The following is a 22,336-nucleotide window of genomic DNA, read 5'->3' as shown; positions in this document are numbered from 1 at the left end:
CTACACAGAAAGTTTTTACATCAATTTTGAAGCAGATCCACTCCAAAAACCATATAAAAAACACTTTAAATGCTCTTTGAAGTAAATCCGCCTCAAATCCTCCCCAAAAAACCTTGTAAATGAATCAAAAAAATGGAGGCAGCACAATAGTAGACAGAAAATTACGTGCAGTTTAATTGCCCATGTGGCAACGTTTCAGTCCTTGAGAAAGGTCCACAGTTTGTACCGAAACGTCGCCACATGGCCAATTAAACTGCACGTGATTTTCTATCTACTGGTGTACTGCCTCCATTTTTTGGATTCATTTAAATGTGATGTAAGCTATACATTTCTGATTTAAGAGTTTTTACAAGATTTCAGAAATGAGTTGGCGTGTTAGGTCACATATTCATGTCCGTATAGGCAGCTTCATCTCATGTAAAATGTATCTACCTTAGGCCACATGCACATGCTGAGTATTTGGTGATTTTTTTTTACCTCAATATTTGTAAGCCAAAACCAGGAGTGGGTGATAAATACAGAAGTGGTGACGTGTTTCTAAAAAACTTTTCCTCTAATTGTTCCACTCCTGGTTTTGGCTTACAAATACGGAGGTAAAATACTGACCAAATACTGAATGTGATCACCTATGTGATGACCTAACAGGCTAAATTACTATCCCACCTACACTGTGGGCAATGTCCCCAAATCAGCTCGTGTGGACCAAAACTGTAGGACAAGTAATACACAGAACATGTTTAGTACTCAACGCTTTTATATGTGCCTTATTGTTGATTTTGTATCAAATGTGCTTTTCTTCCCTATTTTAGGGACATTTTAGTAAGAATTGGAGATCATATTCTGATGAAAGTCTAAGGCCACATTCACACATTCAGTGTTTGCTCAGTATTTTTACCTCAGTATTTGTAGCCAAAACCAGGAGTGGAACAATCAGAGGAAAAGTATAATGGGATGTGCCCACAATCCGGAAGCAGCGTTTTGGATGCGGCACACCTGCGCTGCGTCCAAAACGCTGCTTTCTAGATTACAAGCACAGTGGATGGGATTTATAGAAATCCCATGCCCAGTGTGTTTGTATTTGTTGCTGTGTAAACTTACCTGCAGCATGTCAATTATCTGCAGTGGCTGCATAGACTCACCCATAGCCATTCATTAGATGCGGTAAATCCGCATGATTCAATGATCACATGCACATTTAGAACACAGCGTTTTGGATGCACCAAAAATATGCTGCATCCAAAACGCTGCTATATTCTGATCGTGGGCACATAGCCTAATAGAAACATGTCACCACTTCTGTATTTTTCGCCCTCTCCTAGTTTTGGGTACAAATACTGAGGTAAAAAACTCATCAAATACTCAATGTGTTCACGTGGCCTACACAACTTTGCATGCAGGTGCTGCTGGTGTGAAATCTGTGTTTGCCACATATTCCTCGTTAGATGGCTGCAGTCATTGGACTTCTGTAATATTGTCACTAAAATGCACACATGTATCCCCTAAATTGTGATCTATAGGGGGGCATGTGTTTGCACTAGTCATGCATGATCAAATTTCACAGAATAACAAACAGATCATACTTGAAAACATTCATCCCGGTTGAGGTAGGTATGGAGATTGACCTCTGTACAGACTCCTCACTAAAGATTATATTCCACTTATCAGCAGACAAATAAAAAAAAAGCCTAATGAACCATCTCACCTTCAGACCAGGCTACAAGAGCAGCAGGCATTCCCGGGATATCCCTGAAAGCCTAAACAATCATCTGGTATCATAATGGTAATAAGAACAGAGGGTTAAAAATGTCAGTGGGTAATGGTGTCAATTGAGTAAATTTCCCTATAACATCTATTAGCCCTGCATCCAAAGGGCTTAAAAAGCAGGCAAATTCCATGTGTTGTGACTGAAAAAAAAACACGGCTGCCCACAGTCTCTGGAGAGTAACAGTCTATAAGTGCCAAATGTTCTCACATAATAATTAAAAAAGTACAAAACTCTATCAAAAGGGTACAAGAGAATCACAGGGTTCGGAACATGGAGACCTGAGATGTATAGAAAGCTCCGAACAAACACAGCTGAAAGGAGCAGCAGGGATTCTGAGTCAGTTCAGTTTTGGATGAAGTTGGGGGCTCAGTCCATGGCTGCAGGTGGATGGTTAATTGCTTTAGATCCAGGAGGGTCTTCTTCAGCAAAACTGATTTCATCAGGAATGATGGCGGACACCAGAGTTACATCCAAAGCGTGTGAAGCAGCAGACTGTCATGGAGAACAGAAAAATACAGGTGAATTTGCTTTTTATATCATCACTCAACTGACCAATGTAGCCTTTATATATATGTAGGTGAGGTCTACATACAGATGTTATCTGTCTTTTTTTAGGATTTTGCCTCTGGGAATGGCTTTACAAATATTAGTAGCATCAGGTATAGTCAATATTATATCAGATATGGACTGACCAGTCTGACCCCGGTCCTGCTCTTCCCCACATCTACATTGAGCTCATCTGACACAAGGCTGTCAGTTGGTTGGTGCTCATAAAGTTTTATGGGAAACTTCCACTGTCGTTTCAGGAGAACTTGGAGCAAAATGCCTGTGTCTTCCACTAATTCCACCCTGCACTGACTACCACCTCCTATCTCAGTAATGGAAAAAATCTGTCTTCACTTACACAGAGTTTACAGATTTTATCCATTAACTAAGGTGAAACTTGCTTATTTCCTATGTGTACTATTATTGATTTAGTAAATAATATTTAAAATCATGGTTATTCTTTAAGGTTATGACTGTCCAAATTATTTGCTATGGCGTGTGATGGATCCATGTATATGAATACTGTATACATGTATGTAGTGAGAATCCGCATATATCCTTTGTATGTGGTGTATGTGCTGTCACATGTTGGTTGATATATAGTGAATGCTTGTTTGCAAAGTGGTGAATATGTGTAAGTATATAATTATACGCATTCAACACGCTCAGTACTTTCACTACTCATATTTGGGCAGGTTTTCTATAAATGAGAAGTACGGTACTAACTCGCTTTGTTACAGATATTTATCATGCAGAAATATCTTTTTGATGCGACTACATAAAAGTTTCTCACCTGTGATCGTGTTGAGCGGGGAAAGAGATGCTCCATCTCATTGAGGTCACTAACTTTCCCTTTCAATTCTGAAACATTAGGATCCATCAGTGTAGCACCATTTTGAGTACTTCGATGTGAAATTCTGCCATTAATGCCACCAGTGGCTTGTGGAGCCGACATCTGGTCCTGTGATGCCTTACACTTCATCAGTCTATAACAAGTAACGGCAGAAATAAAAACACTTTATTTATGGCACATTTAGATGCAAAACCATTTTTCTGTTACATGATACCTGACTGATGTTATGAGTCCACACATTCTCTCATGTGTTCCGCCAAATTTAGTTTTGCCTTTAGGCACAAGGATCAAAAATCATCACATGTTCATATCAAGAGCAGATGTAGAAATCCCGAGCCCCAGAAATGGTGTCAATTTAAGCCCCTAGAAGCCATAACAATTACTCATTGAGTAGACGCAATTGAATCGCGGGGGCCCAATAGGGGTGTCTAACCATTAGGATGCTATGGTCACTGTTCACCACAACATCTAAGCGTTTAAAGGGCTGCGATCACCGCTAGCTCTAATCACAGTAGTTACCAGCTGGTGTCTACTCTGAAGAGGGTTCCGCATGGTGTGCCATTATGGGAGGTACACTACAGGTTCATATGTTATTTTCCTTTTTTCAATCTAATGCATATGTGGACTGGACATTAATATGGATTATTATTAAAAGGATTGTCACATAAGCAACACAACACCTATTAACAGATGATAAATGAATGATGGATGGAGTCAGACTGCTGGACCCTCCACAGATCATGAGAATGGGGATTCCAAAGTGCCCTGTGTGAATGGAATGAACAGGTAGAGAGCATTTGTGAATGCTCTATACACTGCTTATAGGAGTGGTAGTTGCACATGCTTGTAGACCTCTCTATTCACACAGGGGATTTTGTACTAGGGGGCAGATTCAGTATTGGTGGGGGTCTCAGCACTTGGACCCCCAGCGATCATACATTCATCATCTATTCCGTTGATACATGATAAATATTTATGGGACAACTTCACCCAAAGTTCCAGTAATATCCCAGAACTGCCAGACTTCACACCAGAAAAAGCTGTCATAAGGACGTGGCTTGTACAGCCAACATACCGTATTTATTTAATTACATAGTTGTTATATTAATTTTTTAGTAATTGTAATTGTCATAAAAATGTCACAAAAGGGAGGAAAAAAATCACAAAAACTTTACATATAGCCACACTAAGGACCCGATTCTTCTTACTACTTTAGCAGCATACTCTGAATTCTTATTGGCTTTGCCGAAAAATCAAATTCAGCAGCAACTTAAAGATATTTTTAGGAGAAGAAAAACACTATTTAAAAGTCTCTGTACCGGTCGCTACATCTGTCCACGACTAGGCCCATATTCCTTATGGCACCAAATACTTAAAGTCATAAGTTTTGATCTGCAATAATTAGCTCCAAGAAACAAAAATAAGAATTCTCAAAGGTTCAAGTCTTTCATATACTGTATGTTATATTTGAAATATTCCATTTTACATAACATTTTCCCTGTTCTTTGCATATATTATACTGCAGAAATGTGTTTTTGTCCTACCTCCCACGATATCCAAACATCAGGAACAGCACACAGAAAATGATACAAGTCACACCGATGTGTATTCCAATGATGATGCCCGTTGTAGACGACTGCGCCCTCTGTTCATCACCTACACAATTGCAGGATGGATTTAGCACTGTGTACAGAAATAAGTGTTATATAAAAAGACTTCTATAATTTGTGGGAACTATTGTTTGTGGATATTTTTAATATTTAACCCCTTGGAAACACCGTCATTTTTCATTTATTCATTTTTTGTTTTCTTCCCCTTTTTCCAATATCCATAACTTTTTTTCTCTCTATCAACATAGTCATATGAGGGTTTGTGTTTTGAGGAATGAGTTGTAGCTTTGAATAGAGGATAGCAAAAATATTTGCAGGACCCTTGTCCAGAAGCCACATTAGCAGTGTGTGGCCCCTGGACATAAGCCCTGCGGACCTCCTCCTACCTGCAGGAATCCCCGGGGCCTCTAATCAGGGCCGGCGTTAGGGGCAGGCAGACTAGGCAGCTGCCTGGGGCCCCCTCTGCCCTAGGGGCCCCCAGCCAGGGGCAGACATACTGTTGATGGCACTGCTCCAGGGCCCAGAGGTGGAGGGGGGCTCCTGCAGGCAGGCCCGGTATCATGCAGGGTCGGGCCCCTCTCACTCCCTCCTGTAATCATGGAACACCGAGTGTCGGGGAGAGAGCGGGGCGCGAAGTGCAGGAGATCAAAAAGGGGGCGTGTCATGCAGGGAAAGACGCTGGCCAATGAACGCTTTCCTTACCTCACAGTGACCAGACTGAGGAGAGCGCTCACTGGCTGCCGTCTGTCCCCCTGCATGGAGCGTCCCAATCGTGAGTACTCGCCTACAGTCAGGGGCCCCGGCTGCACAGCACATAGGGACAGCAGTGGAGGAAGAGCAGGACTTACAGGGGGTCTTCTGCTCCCTCCACTGTTCTGTTCAGAGCAGCTGCAGCGTCTCCTCACAGAGAAGAGATGGGGGAGGAGCTCACTGCAGGGGCAGCACGGCAGCAAAATGTATGCTGTGAAGTGACCTGAAAAGTAATGTGCAGTTATAGTGCTCTTTATAACTTATCTCTTTATAATTTTAGTCATGGAACTTTTTGAATTTGAGTCTTTTCCTCCCTTACTGGGAATTTATCATCAGGTGCTGTCTGCTCTGTGCCCCATCCCCCACAGTGGGGTCTGCAGCCTTCTCCAGCTGAACTGACCTGCAGGGCTCATCTGATCACCTATACAAGATTAGTATGTATGTATGTATGTATGTATGTATATGCTTGTATATGTATGTGCGCATCTGTGTGTATCTATGTGTATGTTTCTATCTGTGTGTATCTGTATGTACAGTATATGTGTGTATGTATATGGTATAGTTGTATGGCTGTGTGTATGCATGTACAGTATGTGTGTATCTGTGTATGTGAAATAAATTTGTATGGATATATGGTATATATGTATGTTTATGTGCATGTACATACAGTATATGTATATGTGTGTACGGTATGTGTATACTATGTGTATATACTGTATGTGTGTATGTACGGTACGTGTATGTGTATCTGTATGTTCGGTATATGTGTGTGTATGCATGTACGGTATATGTATGTATGTACGGTATGTGCATTTGGGTGTATTTTATATGTATGTACGGTATGTGTGTACTATATGTATATAACTGTATCTGTGTATGTACGGTATATGTGTGTATCTGTGTGTATGTACGGTATATGTTTACGGCATTTGTGTGAATGTACGGTATATGCATGTGTGCATGTACGGTATGTGTATGTATGATGGTATATGTATGTGTATCTGTGTGTACGTACGGTGTATGTATGTGTATTTGTGTGTATGTATGGTATATGTATGTACGGTATGTGTATACTATCAGTGTATATAACTGTATGTGTGTATGCATGTAAGGTGTATGTCTGTGTATGTACGGTATGTGTATCTGTGTGTATGTACGGTGTATGTATGTACAGTATATGCCGGGACAAAAATCATTGTTCTCATCAGCACATCGCCCAGTTAAAACTGCAGATATTCTGCTAAGATGATACTGTATGGGGACAGATTGATTTACTAGTGATCATTCTCTCCCCAGCCAGTGTAAAGAGGCTGGAAACAAGTGGCAAATGACTTCAATATTGTTGATCACGCTCGTTTAGTGGCCTGAAATCAGCGCATGTAGCTACAACCAAAATGTTTCTGTTGGTGCAATATGTTAGCATTTGGGGCCCCATTTTAAACTTTTGCCTAGGGCCCCACTTTGCCTAAAACCGGCCCTGCCTCTAATAATCACCCAGCATAATGTGATGATTAAGATACCCTAGGGCTAGAGAAGCCAGTAAGAGGGACATTCTACCTATACTGAGAACCAGGGCTGAGGTTGTATCTGGTACCTGTGGGAAAGATGACAACCCGTTGGGCCTTATCCTCTATACCTGACTGTAAGTAGGGTAAATACTGTAATTCACAAATTAAAAGTCTGGTTGTTTTTATGAACCTCGCGTCTCCTGGAATAATTGCTGCCCTGGTTCCAGAAGAGGGATTTTTGGAATCAGAAGAAGAGCCAACCCTAAAGTAAGTGGGATGCACCTCACACACAGAAGCACACAGGAACTGGGACACAAGTTGTCTATAGGATTCCAAAATGAGTGGGGACTGAAGCTCGCCCATGACTACCTCACTTGAGGATCTTACACACCCAGGATGAGGTGGGATGGGGTCAAGAACCAACACTAGAAGGACATTTACACCGGAACTCTCTTTACTCTGTAGTTTAGTAGTCACTGATATATCCTTTATACTGTTCCTCTATAATGTGGGAACTACTTACCAGCTCTGGCAGACGCCTCTTTCAGTGACACAAAGCGAACTGTAGAATTTCCATCTCCATGCTGATTGAAGGCCAGCAACTTCACCTCGTACACTACTAGGGGGTCTGGATACAAAACTTTATTACATTACAACTTATGAATTATATTGTCACACAATCATTTTCCCTTTTTTTCCCAATCATATCATTAAAAGGTTGTCCTAAGCACATACCAAACACCAAGCCCAAAACTTGTCCCATGATGAAGTCAAAAGGGTGAAACCCTATTCAAAATTGGGTAATATTGATGTGCTGACTATCCTATGTTCTTTTGTGAGCATGCTAATTGTTTTTTAGAATAAAAATTTGTAATTGGTTTTACACATTGGAACCGCTTTATTAAGATTGGCGTCTCGTATGTCAGTCTTAATGAAGGCCAAGCAGGAACAAGATGCCCCAAATTCATTAAGAGGCGCCTCTTATTGGTAGCTAACTCCTGATGAAGCCACCTTCTGTGGTGATACACATGGTATAATGTTTTCAATATGAGCCAATTTACCTGGGTGACTATGCGCATGCCACTTCATTTGCACATAGTTATCGCTTACTTTCCTTTATATATACTGCTCAAAAAAGTAAAGGTAACACTAAATTGCCACATCCTAGATATCACTGAATGAAATATTCCAATTGCAAATCTTTATTCATTACATAGTGGAATACATTGAAAACAATAAAACATAAAAATAATAAATGTAAATCAAAATTAATATCCCATGGAGGTCTGGACTTAGAATGATATTCAAAATCAAAGTGGAAAATCAAATTTCAAGTTAATCCAATTTTAGTGGAAATGCCTCATCAGAAGTGTGATCGACTTGGAGTTACATTGTGTTGTTTAAGCGTTCCTTTTATTTTTTGGAGCAGTGTGCATCATTTAATGTCTGTACAAGTGCATTGCACTTTTCTTCTTTACTGAATACTACTTGACATTACTTTAGGTGCATTGCCTTACTGTATCTCGGATGTCCATCCCATTTACATGGCTCTATTAGTTATCATGCAAGTTATATTGGTTGTATTCCAGTGCCAAATTTTGGCCCAAGAAACAGGTTCTAGTGCGATTTAAAACGTTTTATTTGTCTTGTTTGTTATTTAATAAAAAATTACATTGTTGAAATCTAGGCATTGCAACAGATCTTTTGTATCATAACACAGATCCTGGGCAGGATGGGAGAAAAAAAGTATACAGACATTACAGCATGGGATCGTAGCTGATTCTTTGAAGTAAAACATTGTTTAAAAACAGGCAGGGAAACGTTTTACCTCACAAAAAGAATCAGCTGTGATCCCCTGCTGTAATGTCTGTATACTCTTTCTCCCCTGCCCAGGAGCTGTGGCATGATCAAACCATGTTCCTGTACGGTCAGACACTGCCATTACACAGTAAACAGCAGGGGCACATTTATAAGATTATCTCCGCACAGGAACATTTTATTTAAACACATCCAATTATGGAAATTATTATTATTCCAAAATCTATTGATTAAAATGAACTTTTGTTCGTGGGACAGTTCCTTTAAGAGGCGCGTTTTATTAGTTGCCTGTGCCTCCGTGCACCTCTCCAGAAATGTTAATCCACTCAAGGAGTCAAGGATTGTAATATAATTTTTGGCGTACAAAAAAAATAGCAACTGTCCCAACCCAATTCCTTCCCAGGTCCACCTGTTTTCACTGAGCTGCTTCAAAGTGATGCGAAAACGTCAAAAGTCGCAAAAGTTCTGCACAACTCCGTGTTGAATAGATTTTTTTTACTTTTCAAAATGTTTTGAGACAGTTTTTTTTTTTTTAAACATCTTTTTTTTTTAAACACTATGATGAATCTAAGTTTTGACTGCTCTGATTTATAAAGAATTACACCATTTATTTGGAGAACATCTTAGGCGTTTGTGAAAATGCGCCAAGGGCCCCAAGTGTGCTGTAAAACTGTAATCTAACATCTATCCTAATGGATGCTGCCTGTTTAGGAGAAATGTCTAGACAAACCATTAATACAAAAGCCGGTGGTCTGTGAGGTCTTTACGACACCGTTCAGAATGTGATAGTGTTGAGCCTCCCTAATTTTGCTTATTATTTCTGTCCATTGCCGACTTCTTGAGGACTATCTGCTCCTACATAGGATCAGCGTCACTGAAAATTTGATAAATGGACATTATATTTGCAATATTTTGTATTTTTATTGAGAATTTTGTAACCCATTTTGTAATAAATTTTCCAGCTCTTTTTTTATTCTGCTCTGATTATTTTATAATCCAAGCACAGAACTCATTGCTCCTCTAAATTATGCTTCATGTTGCAGAATTTTAAGAATTATTTTGTTTATTTGAGGACATTTTTATCTTCAAATATGTTATACTGTATATGTCCTGAGGGAGCAGTACATGTTGACGAATAGCAGCTGTTCAATGACTCAATGTGAGATTGCGATATTACATTTCCCCATCATTTTGTCGCAGTGGCATTTACAGGCCAGTGTTACTGCTAATTTTGATAGTTTTAATACAGACGAGTTTCTGGCTCCGTGTTTGATTACCATTATCATGTGTCACTATATGATTCTATCACCCGTCACTATAATTATAGGACACAGAGGTGTGGCACAAGGTACCTGTCTGTGCTAGGTGTCACAATAATAATATTACCGGGACCAAATTATGCAAAAAGGCATAATGGTGTGCCATGCCCTACAGGACTTACCAAGCCGGCAGATGTTGTAAGCTGTAACATTGCTAGGCAGCAGCATGGGCCCGGTGTATTGTGGCAGCGGCACTTTACGGTAATAAAGCTTAAAACCTTCATTTTGACCCAACTTGATTGATGGCTCCCAGGCCGCCTGGATGGCTGTACTGTTCAGGACCTTGATGTAGAGAGAAGGGACAGCTGGGACTGGAGAGATAAGATCACTGGAGTTAGTAGCAATGAACCCACTGACACGTATTGTAACTAACAATATCAGGTTGTTATATCTTCAGGAAGTCTTGAAATTTATCTTGAGACTATACTTAAGGCCGGGATCACACATACTCGAGATACAGCCGAGTCTCGCAGGTGATAACCCAGCTCTGGCACCGGCACTCTGTAGCGGAGCGTGCAGCCGCACAGCAATACATGCAGCTGCACGCTCCGCTCCGGAGTGCCTGCGCCAGAAGAGGGTTTTCACCTGCGAGACTCGGCCGTATCTCACGTATGTGTGATCTCGGCCTTAGACAGCGATACAATTTGTATTTGTAGAATAACATTAGCTTCAGAATGGCTGCCGGATGGCACTGCACTGGCATGTCTGATGACTACCCAGGCAATAATATGCTTAGGCAGGAATACCACTTTAATCTCATTGCAGTAAATGGTCAGCACAAAATGACTGTTCAAACCAAGCACTACAGCTTGTAGATAAAATCTTAGTAAAAATTGTCCCTTTAGTGTCCAAATCTGTTGCTGAGTTTGCCAGATATCTTTCTTCACATTTTCTAAGGCGCTCGGTGCACCCTTGGCGTGGCTGAGCAGTTCAGTGCACCTTCCCACTTACTTTGTTCTGTATCCACCCTTCAGTGACTACTGTAAAGCCAAAGCAGTCAGGCAAGGCACGGGGGTGGAGATAGAAGGAAAACTTGTAGGTGGGAAGGTGCACTGAACTGCTTCGCCACGCCCTCTATGCACAGATCACCTCATTAAGATACTGGAATAGAGAACAATTTCTGTCAAAGGCAGCAATAGATTTGGACACTAACACTGCTGTTCCTACAGGGTTCTGACATAGGCAGATGATAGTCAGATTTAGTGTATATTCAAAATGAAGGGGTTTTTTAGAGGAAAAATCAGATATGGATTTCAATGTAAAGTGCCAATCAACTGTGCCACTCACCACATGCTATGTAATGCTTTACTGATGCTCCACTTCCTTTGGTAAATTCTAATGAGGCCACATTGTAACCAATATATCGACCAAAATGTCAAGGGCACAAATATCTACAATGATGAACAGGTTTTTTTCATAGTTAAACTGACCCTTGAGTTTTTCATTGAAAAAAAACAAAACAAAACAAAGAAATAGGACAGAGCATAATTTGGTATAAGTGCAATGTGTAAGAGCATGATCACACTTTGGACGTTTTTTCCTAAGAAGAAAAAACAAAATGAGCATATACCATGTAGTAAGTAAATAAATAGTAATAGTCCATGTCAGTAACATGGGATACTTAAGTAACACATCATTTTGATAAAAAAAAGAAAAATTGTATACCCAATCAGGATGGTCCTATCCTGTCTCTAGTATTAAATGTGTAGTGGACAGATCAATATAAAACTTGGAAATAAGGTTTTCTTCAAATACCTTGCGTTTCCAAATATGCCTGTGATCGGCGCTATTGTTGTCCGCTCTTCTTCATGACATGAACCCTGGCTGCAGCTGCCTCCAATGTCTGATGATGTCGAGGCGGGACCCAGACTCCCTGAGCTACTGGGCTGTGTGCAGGGTTTCACCTAGGTTACAGCCAGCATCGCGCAGGCCCTCTCCCGCACTGCTTTCATTAACAGAGCAAGCCGGCATGATGCTGAGCTGTGATGTGTGGTGAAACTCTGCCCACAGCCCAGTCACTCAGGGAGACTGGGTCCCGCCTCAGTGATGCCGAGTCAGCTTCCTCTACTCTTACATACCTCCCTCCTAAAACATGGTCATCTCCAACCATACGGTACTGGTAAAACACTAAAATAATTTATGTATTCATACCTAAAAACATTTAGGAAACACATTTGCACATAAAATATTTATGCTTGTAGTTAGAGTTTGTTTCTTGAACTGGCCCTTTGGCCCACATAAACAATATTGTCCGACTGACCCTGTTGCCACTTGGTTGGGATCCTAGAAACATAGTTTTCAAGTTCTTTTTAACCAGGGTCTGCATGACCCTGGTCCCTTGGCTCCTGAGACCCAGAAACCGAGTGTGCCTTTTACACCATAATGGGCTCAATGGCCAATGTAATCCTGCTCCGGGTATCCAGACACAAGAAGTCCATGTGTTAAACATAAGACTGGCCAACTCACCACAGCTACAGTCTAGAAGTATTTTTAGTCCCTGCAGTTCTGACCTGGCTCGTTCCTCAGGTCGATCGTGTCCAGTTTCGCCTCCATTCTTTTTGTTGATTATGGTCCCTTTAAGAGAAATATGTGCTGCCCAACAGTCCCTAGGGAAAAGTTCAGGCTAGCCACAGTAAAATTTTATGAGGGTGGAACACAGTCTTTGGGGCAGTGCACACAGTTCTCTCTAGTTGCAAAGTGAGTTTGGCGGGGTCGTAGTCCCGTAATCCAGCAGTGGGATGCGCAACAAGTGGAAAACTTGGAGAGAGAGAAACAACACAAAAACACTCTTTCTGGTCCAGCACCAATACTTTTCCAGTGGCTCTTGCGATGAGGGATGCAGAACAATCCCTTTTACTTCTGTTCAACAAGCATAACTTCAGCATAACGTCTGCAACTTTTAAAGAGACCGCTTTCACTCCGCTGCATCCTTGCAGCCAGAATAATAGGTCGCATTTTGGCCCTGTACAAAGATGAAGGAGGGCCCAGACTATGACCCACTTGAAGCAGAGTCTCCACTTCCCCTTCTGACCCACTCCTTTACCACCGGACACAGTGGTCGTACTGCTTCTCTCTCCTCTCGGATACCGTAGTTCCGCCCAGACCTCCTTCTCCCGCCACTTCTTTTACTCCATCACCCCCGATATCCATGTGGCCTGATCAGGGGTGGGAAAGGTGTCATCTCCCTCCCCGTACCTATGGAATGACTCATGGGGAGATGCTGCAGCGAATTTGGTCCGGTAATGTGAGGTTCGGGGCTGAGTTTTACTCATCACCATTGTTCCTGAGATACGTCCCTATGGTTTGGGGGTCACTGCCACGACTGCTCCTCGACCAGGGGGTCCTGTTTTTTTGGTCACAGCTTCTTTCTATCCGGGTTCTTCCGGTTGCCTGACTGGTCTTTCTTCTAGGTCTCGTGTCTTTTCTTCCGCAACCACATCCTCTTTACGGACACTCATAACTTCCAGCCGTCGGTGGTAAAGCTTGCCGATTACAAACGTAACCAGGGCGTTCGACAGACAGTGGTAATTCCGCTTTTGTCCACTATGTGCTCAGTGGCGTCGGCTAGATTTTATCTAGCTGGTCCGGGGTTAATTTAACTGGTGGTCGGATTGGAAGCTGGGCCACGCCCACTGCCTTTTAATAGTTCTTCTGAACATTGGGCGTCACCGATTATAGCTTCTGTCTTGTGCGTTGTTATCTCGGTCCGGAGTGGTGAGCTGGTAGTTGGAGTATCGTTGCTGGTGGTGTATTTCCCTTTGTCTTATTTTCTCCTTCCCATATTTGTATTTGTTTTGCCCTTTGCACTTATAGTGTATTCCTGAGTGACTGCGGCGTGGTATATATTTTCCATTATCCTTGTCTGTGCTTACTGTGGGTGTTGGTTATAGGTCTCTTCACTGGGTAGCTGGGTGGTTGTTTCAGCTTAGGGTTGAAACAGGAGATAGGGCGAGGGTGGAGCCCCAGACATGCACACCATCAGTGTAAACTCTGGGTAGAGGGACAGTCAGGGTTTCCCTAGTTTTCAGGGAAATCGCAGGGGCCCAGGTTATTTGCTCTTTCACACCTAGGTCTCCCATGACACTGTCATGCTCAAGCTCATTGTCAGATGTACAGGCTTCCTGGAGCCCTCCAGATCGTTTTTCTTTCTCCGCCAGCTGCTGCTTCCACTCCATGCTGCTGATACTTCACACTGGTGTGCTCCATCCTGGTCGGTTTCGGGGGTCGCAATGCCGCCGCACCGCTCTACGTGTGGGTTCTTTCTTCTGAACTCTGCCCTTCCATGAGTGGAGCCACTTCCGGTTGTTCCTCCACTTCAGCCTTGGGCTCCTCCTCTTAATTGGGAATCTGCTGCAGGGGACGGGGCTTCTTTCTCTTTCACCATGCCCACTGTGGGTGGGCACTGCTCACAGGGGGCTGCAACCTGGGCTCAGGCTAGCTCCCGTGCCAGATGAATTTTTGCACCATTTCAGAGTTAGGACGCTCACAATGGGAAGAGCTATTGCCAGCCTCCATAGCATCATGCGCCATCTTAGAATTTTCAGTGGCCTCCATCTTTTCCGTTTCTGGGGTTCCTCGGCTTTCTGAACGTGAGGGCTCAAAATTCTACCTACTACGTGAGTAGCCCGCCAGGGCTGTGGGGTACCCGATATCGGGTCTGGTGTTCACAGGGAGATGTCACAGTGGCGACCTGGTCCATGGCCCTGGGTGCCCATGTAAAAGGGAAAATTGAATAAAGTTTATGTTCGTGACGCCACCTGTAGTATTCGGTCAGTGGGGACTGACACTGCTTAAAGGGGTCCTCTGGGGTGATGTTATGGCAGCTAGATGGTACAACTTCCCACAGGTGAAGTATATCCCCAGGGCTCCCGGTGTGTAGATGGAAGATGGTGAATGGTGCAGTAAAGAATGAGGACACAGGTTTGCAGTCTCTTCACCTGGTTTACCGAAGTCTTCAGGCAGCCACAGTCCAGGGTACCAGATCACAGGTACAGGCAGGGTCCGGCCAGCTTGGAAACAAAACCAGAGTCCCCTTTACCAGGTGGAGTGGAAAGCCTTCCTCTAGCGCGGTGGTGTTGTAGTCCCTTACTGCCTATGGCTTCAGATAAAGTCCTCAGAGTTCTTCTCTCTGTCCCCCATATAGGATAGGACAATACCTGTATGACAGGTAACTCGAGCCTTTTTACAGGGACTCTATCACGCCCCAGGCTCCAGGTGTTACTGTGTCTTCAGGTGTGTGTGTGGCGGACAGGTAACTTGGAATTCAGCTGTCCTGCCGGTCTCTGATGTAAGTCTTAGAGTCCCTTACAACCTTGGTGGTCCGGCTACCGGTTATCTGCGCTTTGCCAGGGTGACAGTCTGCTCGCTGTTGTCCTCCCCCTGGTGTCCTTGCCTGTGCCTCACTCTCCTTCACTCTCACTGAATGATGTCCTTTCCTTCTGTACCTCTATCCAGGAGCTGCAGCACTTTCTTGTGGCTGCACGGCTCCTTATACGTTCTTCCTGTCTCAGACTGCTTCCTGGCACTATCTGACTGACTTTCCCTCCAAACCACAATATAAAGCTCCCCCTTGTGGTTTGGAGTGTGAACATGTTGTGTGCATTGTGATTACCTGATAAAAGATATCCTTCATTGCTTCCAAACGTAACATCACTCTCCCGATGAGGAAAGCAATGCTACTGTGATGACCAGGACCCTGGGGCGCCACACTACGCTATTTTGTAAGGAGCACAGGGTAGTAGTCTTGGTCAATGGGCAGCTGTTCTCCCACACTCTGGCAGCCTTCAAGCAAATAACGCCTTGTCTGTCGTGTGGTTTGGATGTAGTGTATAACACTCAGTTTTGCGTTTGTAGTCTCTCTTGTTCTGCAATCCTGGATCCAGATGCCACCACACATTTAACAACAGACTCTGTATTCATATTTAACAGTTCAACTATACTTAACATCAAGTGTTCCATGGCAGTTACTGTACAGCACGTTTCCACTTTGACCGTTTTTCCAGCCTAAGCTCTCCCTTCGTTTCCTGACAGCTCTGGCCCAGTTCTCTAACACAGTTTTCCTTCTGGCTTACCCTTCTGGGAGGTGAATAAGGCACCCGCTTCCTAATTCGGGCCATAGGCCTCGGAAATCCTGGGAAGGACTGCTGAAATTAATGGCGGCTGGCCGTGTGCCGCTCCCAAAAGGTCTATGCTTTTCGGTACTAATCAGCCCACTGGCCTAATCTGCTTTTCATCTAATCACTCAGTATCTTATCTCTGCATCTATCTCCAATGCTATCTAACCAGTAAGTGTTTCCTCTTAGTGTACCAGTGCCCCACATTAACTGTGGCTGTTCCTAAAGGTACCTTCACACGAAACGACGCTGCAGCGATAGCGACAACGATGCCGATCGCTGCAGCGTCGCTGTTTGATCGCTGGAGAGCTGTCACACAGACCGCTCTCCAGCGACCAACGATGCCGAGGTCCCCGGGTAACCAGGGTAAACATCGGGTTACTAACCGCAGGGCCGCGCTTAGTAACCCGATGTTTACCCTGGTTACCATCGTAAAAGTAAAAAAAAACAAACAGTACATACTCACCATCTGATGTCCGTCAGGTCCCTTGCCGTCTGCTTCCTGCTCTGACTGAGTGCCGCCGTACAGTGAGAGCAGAGCACAGCGGTGACGTCACCGCTGTGCTGTACTTTCACTTTCACTTTGCGGCGCTCAGTCAGTGTGGGAAGCAGACGGCAAGGGACCTGACGGACATCAGATGGTGAGTATGTACTGTTTGGTTTTTTTACGTTTACGCTGGTAACCAGGGTAAACATTGGGTTACTAAGCGCGGCCCTGCGCTTAGTAACCCGATGTTTACCCTGGTTACCAGTGTAAAATATCGCTGGTATCGTTGCTTTTGCTGTCAAACACAACGATACACGGCGATCGGACGACCAAATAAAGTTCTGAACTTTATTCATCGACCAGCGACATCACAGCAGGATCCTGATCGCTGCTGCGTGTCAAACTAAACGATATCGCTAGCCAGGACGCTGCAACGTCACGGATCGCTAACAATATCGTTACAAAGTCGTTTCGTGTGAAGGTACCTTAACTGTACACCATTGTGTTACTATACCTAACTACTTCCTGAACTACAGTGCCCTTCACTGCACTTCCCAATTACTAACTATGCTTATTACTCTACCTTATCCTTACATTGTATTCTATGCACTTGAAAAACATTTTTAATACCTAAAAGTGCACCTGCTTTAGTAAGAAGGGACAAAGAGCATGCTTGTCCCTGACATACTCCTACATGTCAGCCGACCTCAACGTAGATCAGGGCAGAGCATGACAGGGGCCGACATCTACACTGAGGTCGGCTGACACAATGTAAGATTTTAATACTAAAGACAGGATAGAATCGTCTTGATTGGGTACACCTTGTTGCAGTGGGATGACTTTTAATGCTTTTTTTATAATAATGGTGTTAAATAAGTACCCTATGTTATTTACATGCACTATTACATTTTTTTTGTCTTGGGTTTTATCTTAAACAAAACGTATTACATTTCCTGGTGCCCTGCATTTTAGTCCTTCTATTGCATATTTGATGATTCCCAGCCCCCTCTGTATTGATTTACAAAAGCTGCCCACTTCTCAGACTACCATGTGCACACTGTGTTTTGGAAGTCTGAGATAATCCCCTCTAAATTGAGATTGGTGAGTGCTTCTGATGTCAGTCACTACAATCCTATATGAAATAACAATTTTGGAGCATCTTTTCTTACAATTCACCTGTTCCATTCCCATTTGTTCCATACCTCCTGAATAAATGGACAACTAGGTGTTACCCCCACCTCTCCTCAAAAGGTTTTGGCCAGTTGGTGATTGCTCTCATCAGTAGCTTGCACCTGTGCTGCTTTAGCATTTATTATCGGGGGGCTGCTGCACCCTGCGAGTGCATTTGTCATCTGACAAGTTTTGGTGAGTTTGCTCTTCATGTTGTGTTTTTTTGAGTTTTTCTATGTTGGCTGTTTTTGATATTAGAGTAGGACTTGCAAGTTAATGAGGACCATTGGCGTTGGGTTGCAAGCTTACCCATTTTGGCCAAAATTGTAACTAATACCTCATCTAATGTATTATATACATTATTTAATTTTTCATCTTTTTTGCAGTTTTTATCGTCTTTTTGCAGGGTGCAGCAGGGCCCCTTTATGTTGTTCCTTGTGTGTTGCATGTATATAAATAGAGCTGGATGGCCCGCCTGCTAATACTATGGGCGTGATCAATAGGTTGTCCAGACACTGTGCACCACATTTATCTGTGTGAATAGTGTCTTATGCAAGCCTTACCTGTGTGCATTTTTGCTACTAGGCAGCCAACCCCTCTAATGTTTGGGCGAGTGGGTGGTTGCTCTCATCAGTAGCTTGCACCTGTGCTGCTTTAGCATTTATTATCGGGGGGCTGCTGCACCCTGCGAGTGCATTTGTCATCTGACAAGGTTTTGGTGAGTCTGCTCTTCATTTCGTGTTTTTTTTTAACCTAACCAATGCTGCCTGGTTCGCAAAGTCTTATCCTACCTTCTCCCAAAGTTCTCTGCACCACGTTGGCAGATGTCTGGCTGGCTCCTCTAGAAGTATAGGCTTTTATGTAGAAGATGTAGCTGGTAGATGGTTCTAGATCTGTCACTGTTTGCTGAAAGGTATCCTTGCTTACAGCTTCTTGGTATTCCATTTGGACAGGGTCTGAGAATTAATCAGATATATCCCAATCACTCCTTAGTACATTGTAATTCTTCATTTTATAAGCATACCAGTATAGAATTATCAAATGTTTAGGACAATTTAGGTATAATATGTACAAAAATCTATAATGTCAGGGGCAAATCTCTCTATTCACAAGTCAGGAAAGAAACATGTTCAAAATAAAAAATATTTTATTAGGAAGCTGGAGGAAGCAGATGAGAATTTAAATTTGAAGAAATTAGAAAAAAATATATAATGGGGTTGGATAATAAATTAGATTTAAAGAGTAATCGTTGTTTACAATTTCTTTTTCATATATCTATAGCAGACATAAAAATAAGAAATTTTATAATATAACTTATTGGAGACATCTACTTCATTATCCTCCTGCAGTTATCATTCATTCTGAAAATTATCAAAAAAATCTGTCTTCAGTGAATGCATATTTTCCCATTACTAAGAAAGGAGATGACAGCTGGTGCTTATAAAGTTCTATGGAGAACTCTAACTGTCGTTTCCAGAGAACTTGCAGCAGAATGTCTGTCTGCCCCTAGCTTCTCCCTTCCTTCTACATAGAGTTTTAAAGCCACCAACTGTCATCTCCTATCTCACTAAAGGGAAAGTCTGTGTTCACTGAATTTTACAGATTTTTCATGTGAATTAAGAGTGAGACATCAGTCCAGGGAGTGAAAGAAGCAGATTTATTTAATAAGATATGCCACAAAGTTGCTTAATTTCATGTGCCTTGGGACACAGTGGCCGCATGATTGCCAGGACATAACTGTACTTCATCGGTCGGGAACCCGACCAAGGGTGAGAGCATGGCCCAATGTAGCGACAACATGCTAATGTTGAAGTTATAAAGACAACAGGGATGTCCTTTTCTTGACCACAATATCTGGTAATCGCAGCATACAAGGTTCCTCTACACAGGTCCACAAACCAGACTGTGTCCTGGGGTACAATAAAAATATGGGGGGAGTTAATCTCTCTGAACAAGTTATCTAGCCCTACAGTGCCATGCGGAAAGCTAAGGTGTGGAACAAAAAACTGGCCATACACATCGTACAGATGGCAATGTACTGTATAACGCTTACAATAAGCAGGAAATATGGGGACCTTCCTTCAGTTTTAGTAGGCAGCAATGAAGGCCCTAATATTTGGAAGTCAGGAAAAAGAAGGCCCCAATACTTCTGGAACTGAAGGTGTCTGTATAATACCAGGGCAACATTTCCCAGGTGAGATCCCTCAAACTGCAAAGAAAGGATGGTCCCCAAAAAGGTGCAAAGTGTGTTACAGAAGGGTGATTAGAAAGGACACCATTTTCAGTGTGACATCTGCCCCAACAAACCTGGCCTGTGCATAAAAGTTTGTACCACTAAACCATGAACACAAACTTCAAAACGAAAGTCCATATTACTATTTGAGTTCAGCGCCTGAATAAAGCTTGTTGAAAGTTTGCAGCGCAGCCAATCAACAAGTGTTCAAACTGTGGGCATTTCCGGGCCCATCACTGCCATGTCAAGTATTGGCATAGCTGTGATTGGCCGGTGCACAACATGAGTAACATGGGTTACAGTGCCTGTGTCCGGAGGCGAAGTCAGTAAGGTTACTGCAGGTCAGAACCGCTGCTTCCCATGCTGTCACACAACATCTGGCCTGCAATAACATTTCTCATGTCACGGCCGGTCAAAGCCACTGCGTGACAGCGTGAGAAACAGTGGCTCTTACTGGTGGTAACCTTGCTGAAGTCACAGTGCTGTGGGTTTCCAGGCTGTCACACATAGGACAGTGTGGGAACTAGCGGCTGTAACTGGCGGTGACTTCAGTAAGGTTACTGCCAGTCAGAGCCGCTGTTTCCCATGGGGTCACCGAGAGGACCGTGTGGGTACTGCTGGTTGATTGGGCCCCCTATTGACTTGAATGGAGTTCGGAATCAAGTTCTCGTACGGTTCTTGTACCCGAACTGAACTTGTTAGGCCGAACCTGTCGGACCCGAACATCCATGGTTTACTCATCCCTACATAAAAGACTGTTTCAAACTGTACCACTCATCCATAGACCACTAAATTATTGCACGTCTTGATGTACATAAAGTACATATGCCAACCTGATGTACTCTGCACAACTTATATATGCCAACCTAATGTACTCTACACAACTTATATATTCCTACCTAATGTACACTACACAACTTACAGGTGCTTCTCACAAAATTAGAATAACATCAAAAAGTTAATTTATTTCAGTCCTTAAATACAAAAAGTGAAACTCATATATTAGATAGGGTCATTACAAACAGAGTGATTTATCTCAAGTGTTTATTTCTGTTAATGTTGATGATTATGGCTTACAGCCAATGAAAACCCAAAAGTCATTATCTCAGTAATTTAGAATACTTTAAAACATCAGCTTGAAAATAATTTTAAAATCTGAAATGTTGGCTTACTGAAATGTATGTTCAGTAAATGCACTCAATACTTGGCCTGGGCTCCTTTTGCATCAATTACTGCATCAATGTGGCGTGGCATGGAGGCGATCAGACTGTGGCACTGCTGAGGTGTTATGGAAGCTCAGGTTGCTTTGATAGCAGCCTTCAGCTCGTGTGCATTGTTGGGTCTGGTGTCTCTCATCTTCCTCTTGACAATAAGGTTAAGGTCAGGTGAGTTTGCTGCCAATCAAGCACAGTGATACTGTTGTTTTTAAACCAGATATTGGTACTTTTGGCAGTGTGCACAGGTGCCAAGTCCCGCCAGAGAATTAAATTTCCATCTCCAAAAAGCTTGTCAGTAGAGGGAAGTATGAAGTGCTCTAAAATTTCCTGGTAGATGGCTGCGCTGACTTTGCTCTTGATAAAACACAGTGGACCTACACCAGCAGATGACATGGCTCCCCAAACCATCACTGATTGTGGAAACTTCACACTAGACGTCAAGCAGCTTGGATTGTGGCCTCTCCACTCTTCCTCCAGACTCTGGGACCTTGATTTCCAAATGAAATGCAAAATTTACTTTCATCTGAAAACAACACCTTGGACCACTGAGAAACAGTCCTGTCCTTTTTCTCCTTGGCCCAGGTAAGACTCTTCTGGCGTTGTCTATTGGTCATGAGTGGCTTGACACAAGGAATGTGACACTTGTAGCCCATGTGCTGGATTCATCTGTGTGTAGTGGCTCTTGAAGCAATGACTCCGGCAGCAGTCCACTCCTTGTGAATCTCCCTCAAAATTTTTAATGGCATTTTCTTAACAATCCTTTCAACGCTGCGGTTATCCTAGTTGCTTGTGCACCTTTTTCTACCACACTTTTTCCTTCCACTCAACTTTCCATTAATATGCTTGGATACAGCACTCTGTGAACAGCCATCTTCTTTAGCAATGACCTTTTGTGGCTTCCCCTCCTTGTGGAGTGTGTCAATGACTGCCTTCTGGACATCTGTCAA

At 42.9% G+C, this 22,336-nt stretch overlaps 1 protein-coding gene across 1 annotated transcript in view; it reads right to left on the bottom strand.

Annotated features, from left to right (window-relative positions):
• Positions 1-240: 240 nt before the first annotated feature.
• The window catches only part of IGDCC3 (immunoglobulin superfamily DCC subclass member 3), a 238,631-nt gene continuing 216,535 nt past the window's right edge, over positions 241-22,336 (bottom strand). Inside the window, exons 9-14 of the mRNA XM_077260889.1 lie at positions 18,731-18,895; positions 10,292-10,480; positions 7,556-7,660; positions 4,709-4,820; positions 3,105-3,297; positions 241-2,257 (exon numbers count right to left, since the gene is read on the bottom strand). Coding sequence (XP_077117004.1) covers positions 2,132-2,257; positions 3,105-3,297; positions 4,709-4,820; positions 7,556-7,660; positions 10,292-10,480; positions 18,731-18,895 — 890 coding nt within the window. The 3' untranslated portion in view covers positions 241-2,131. The remainder of the gene's footprint in view (positions 2,258-3,104; positions 3,298-4,708; positions 4,821-7,555; positions 7,661-10,291; positions 10,481-18,730; positions 18,896-22,336) is intronic.

The sequence above is a fragment of the Ranitomeya variabilis genome, chromosome 5, assembly GCF_051348905.1.
Source record: "Ranitomeya variabilis isolate aRanVar5 chromosome 5, aRanVar5.hap1, whole genome shotgun sequence".
Taxonomy (NCBI): domain Eukaryota; kingdom Metazoa; phylum Chordata; class Amphibia; order Anura; family Dendrobatidae; genus Ranitomeya; species Ranitomeya variabilis.
The sequence above is the reverse complement of the archived record's forward strand: the minus strand, read 5'-3'. Positions and strand labels throughout refer to the sequence as shown.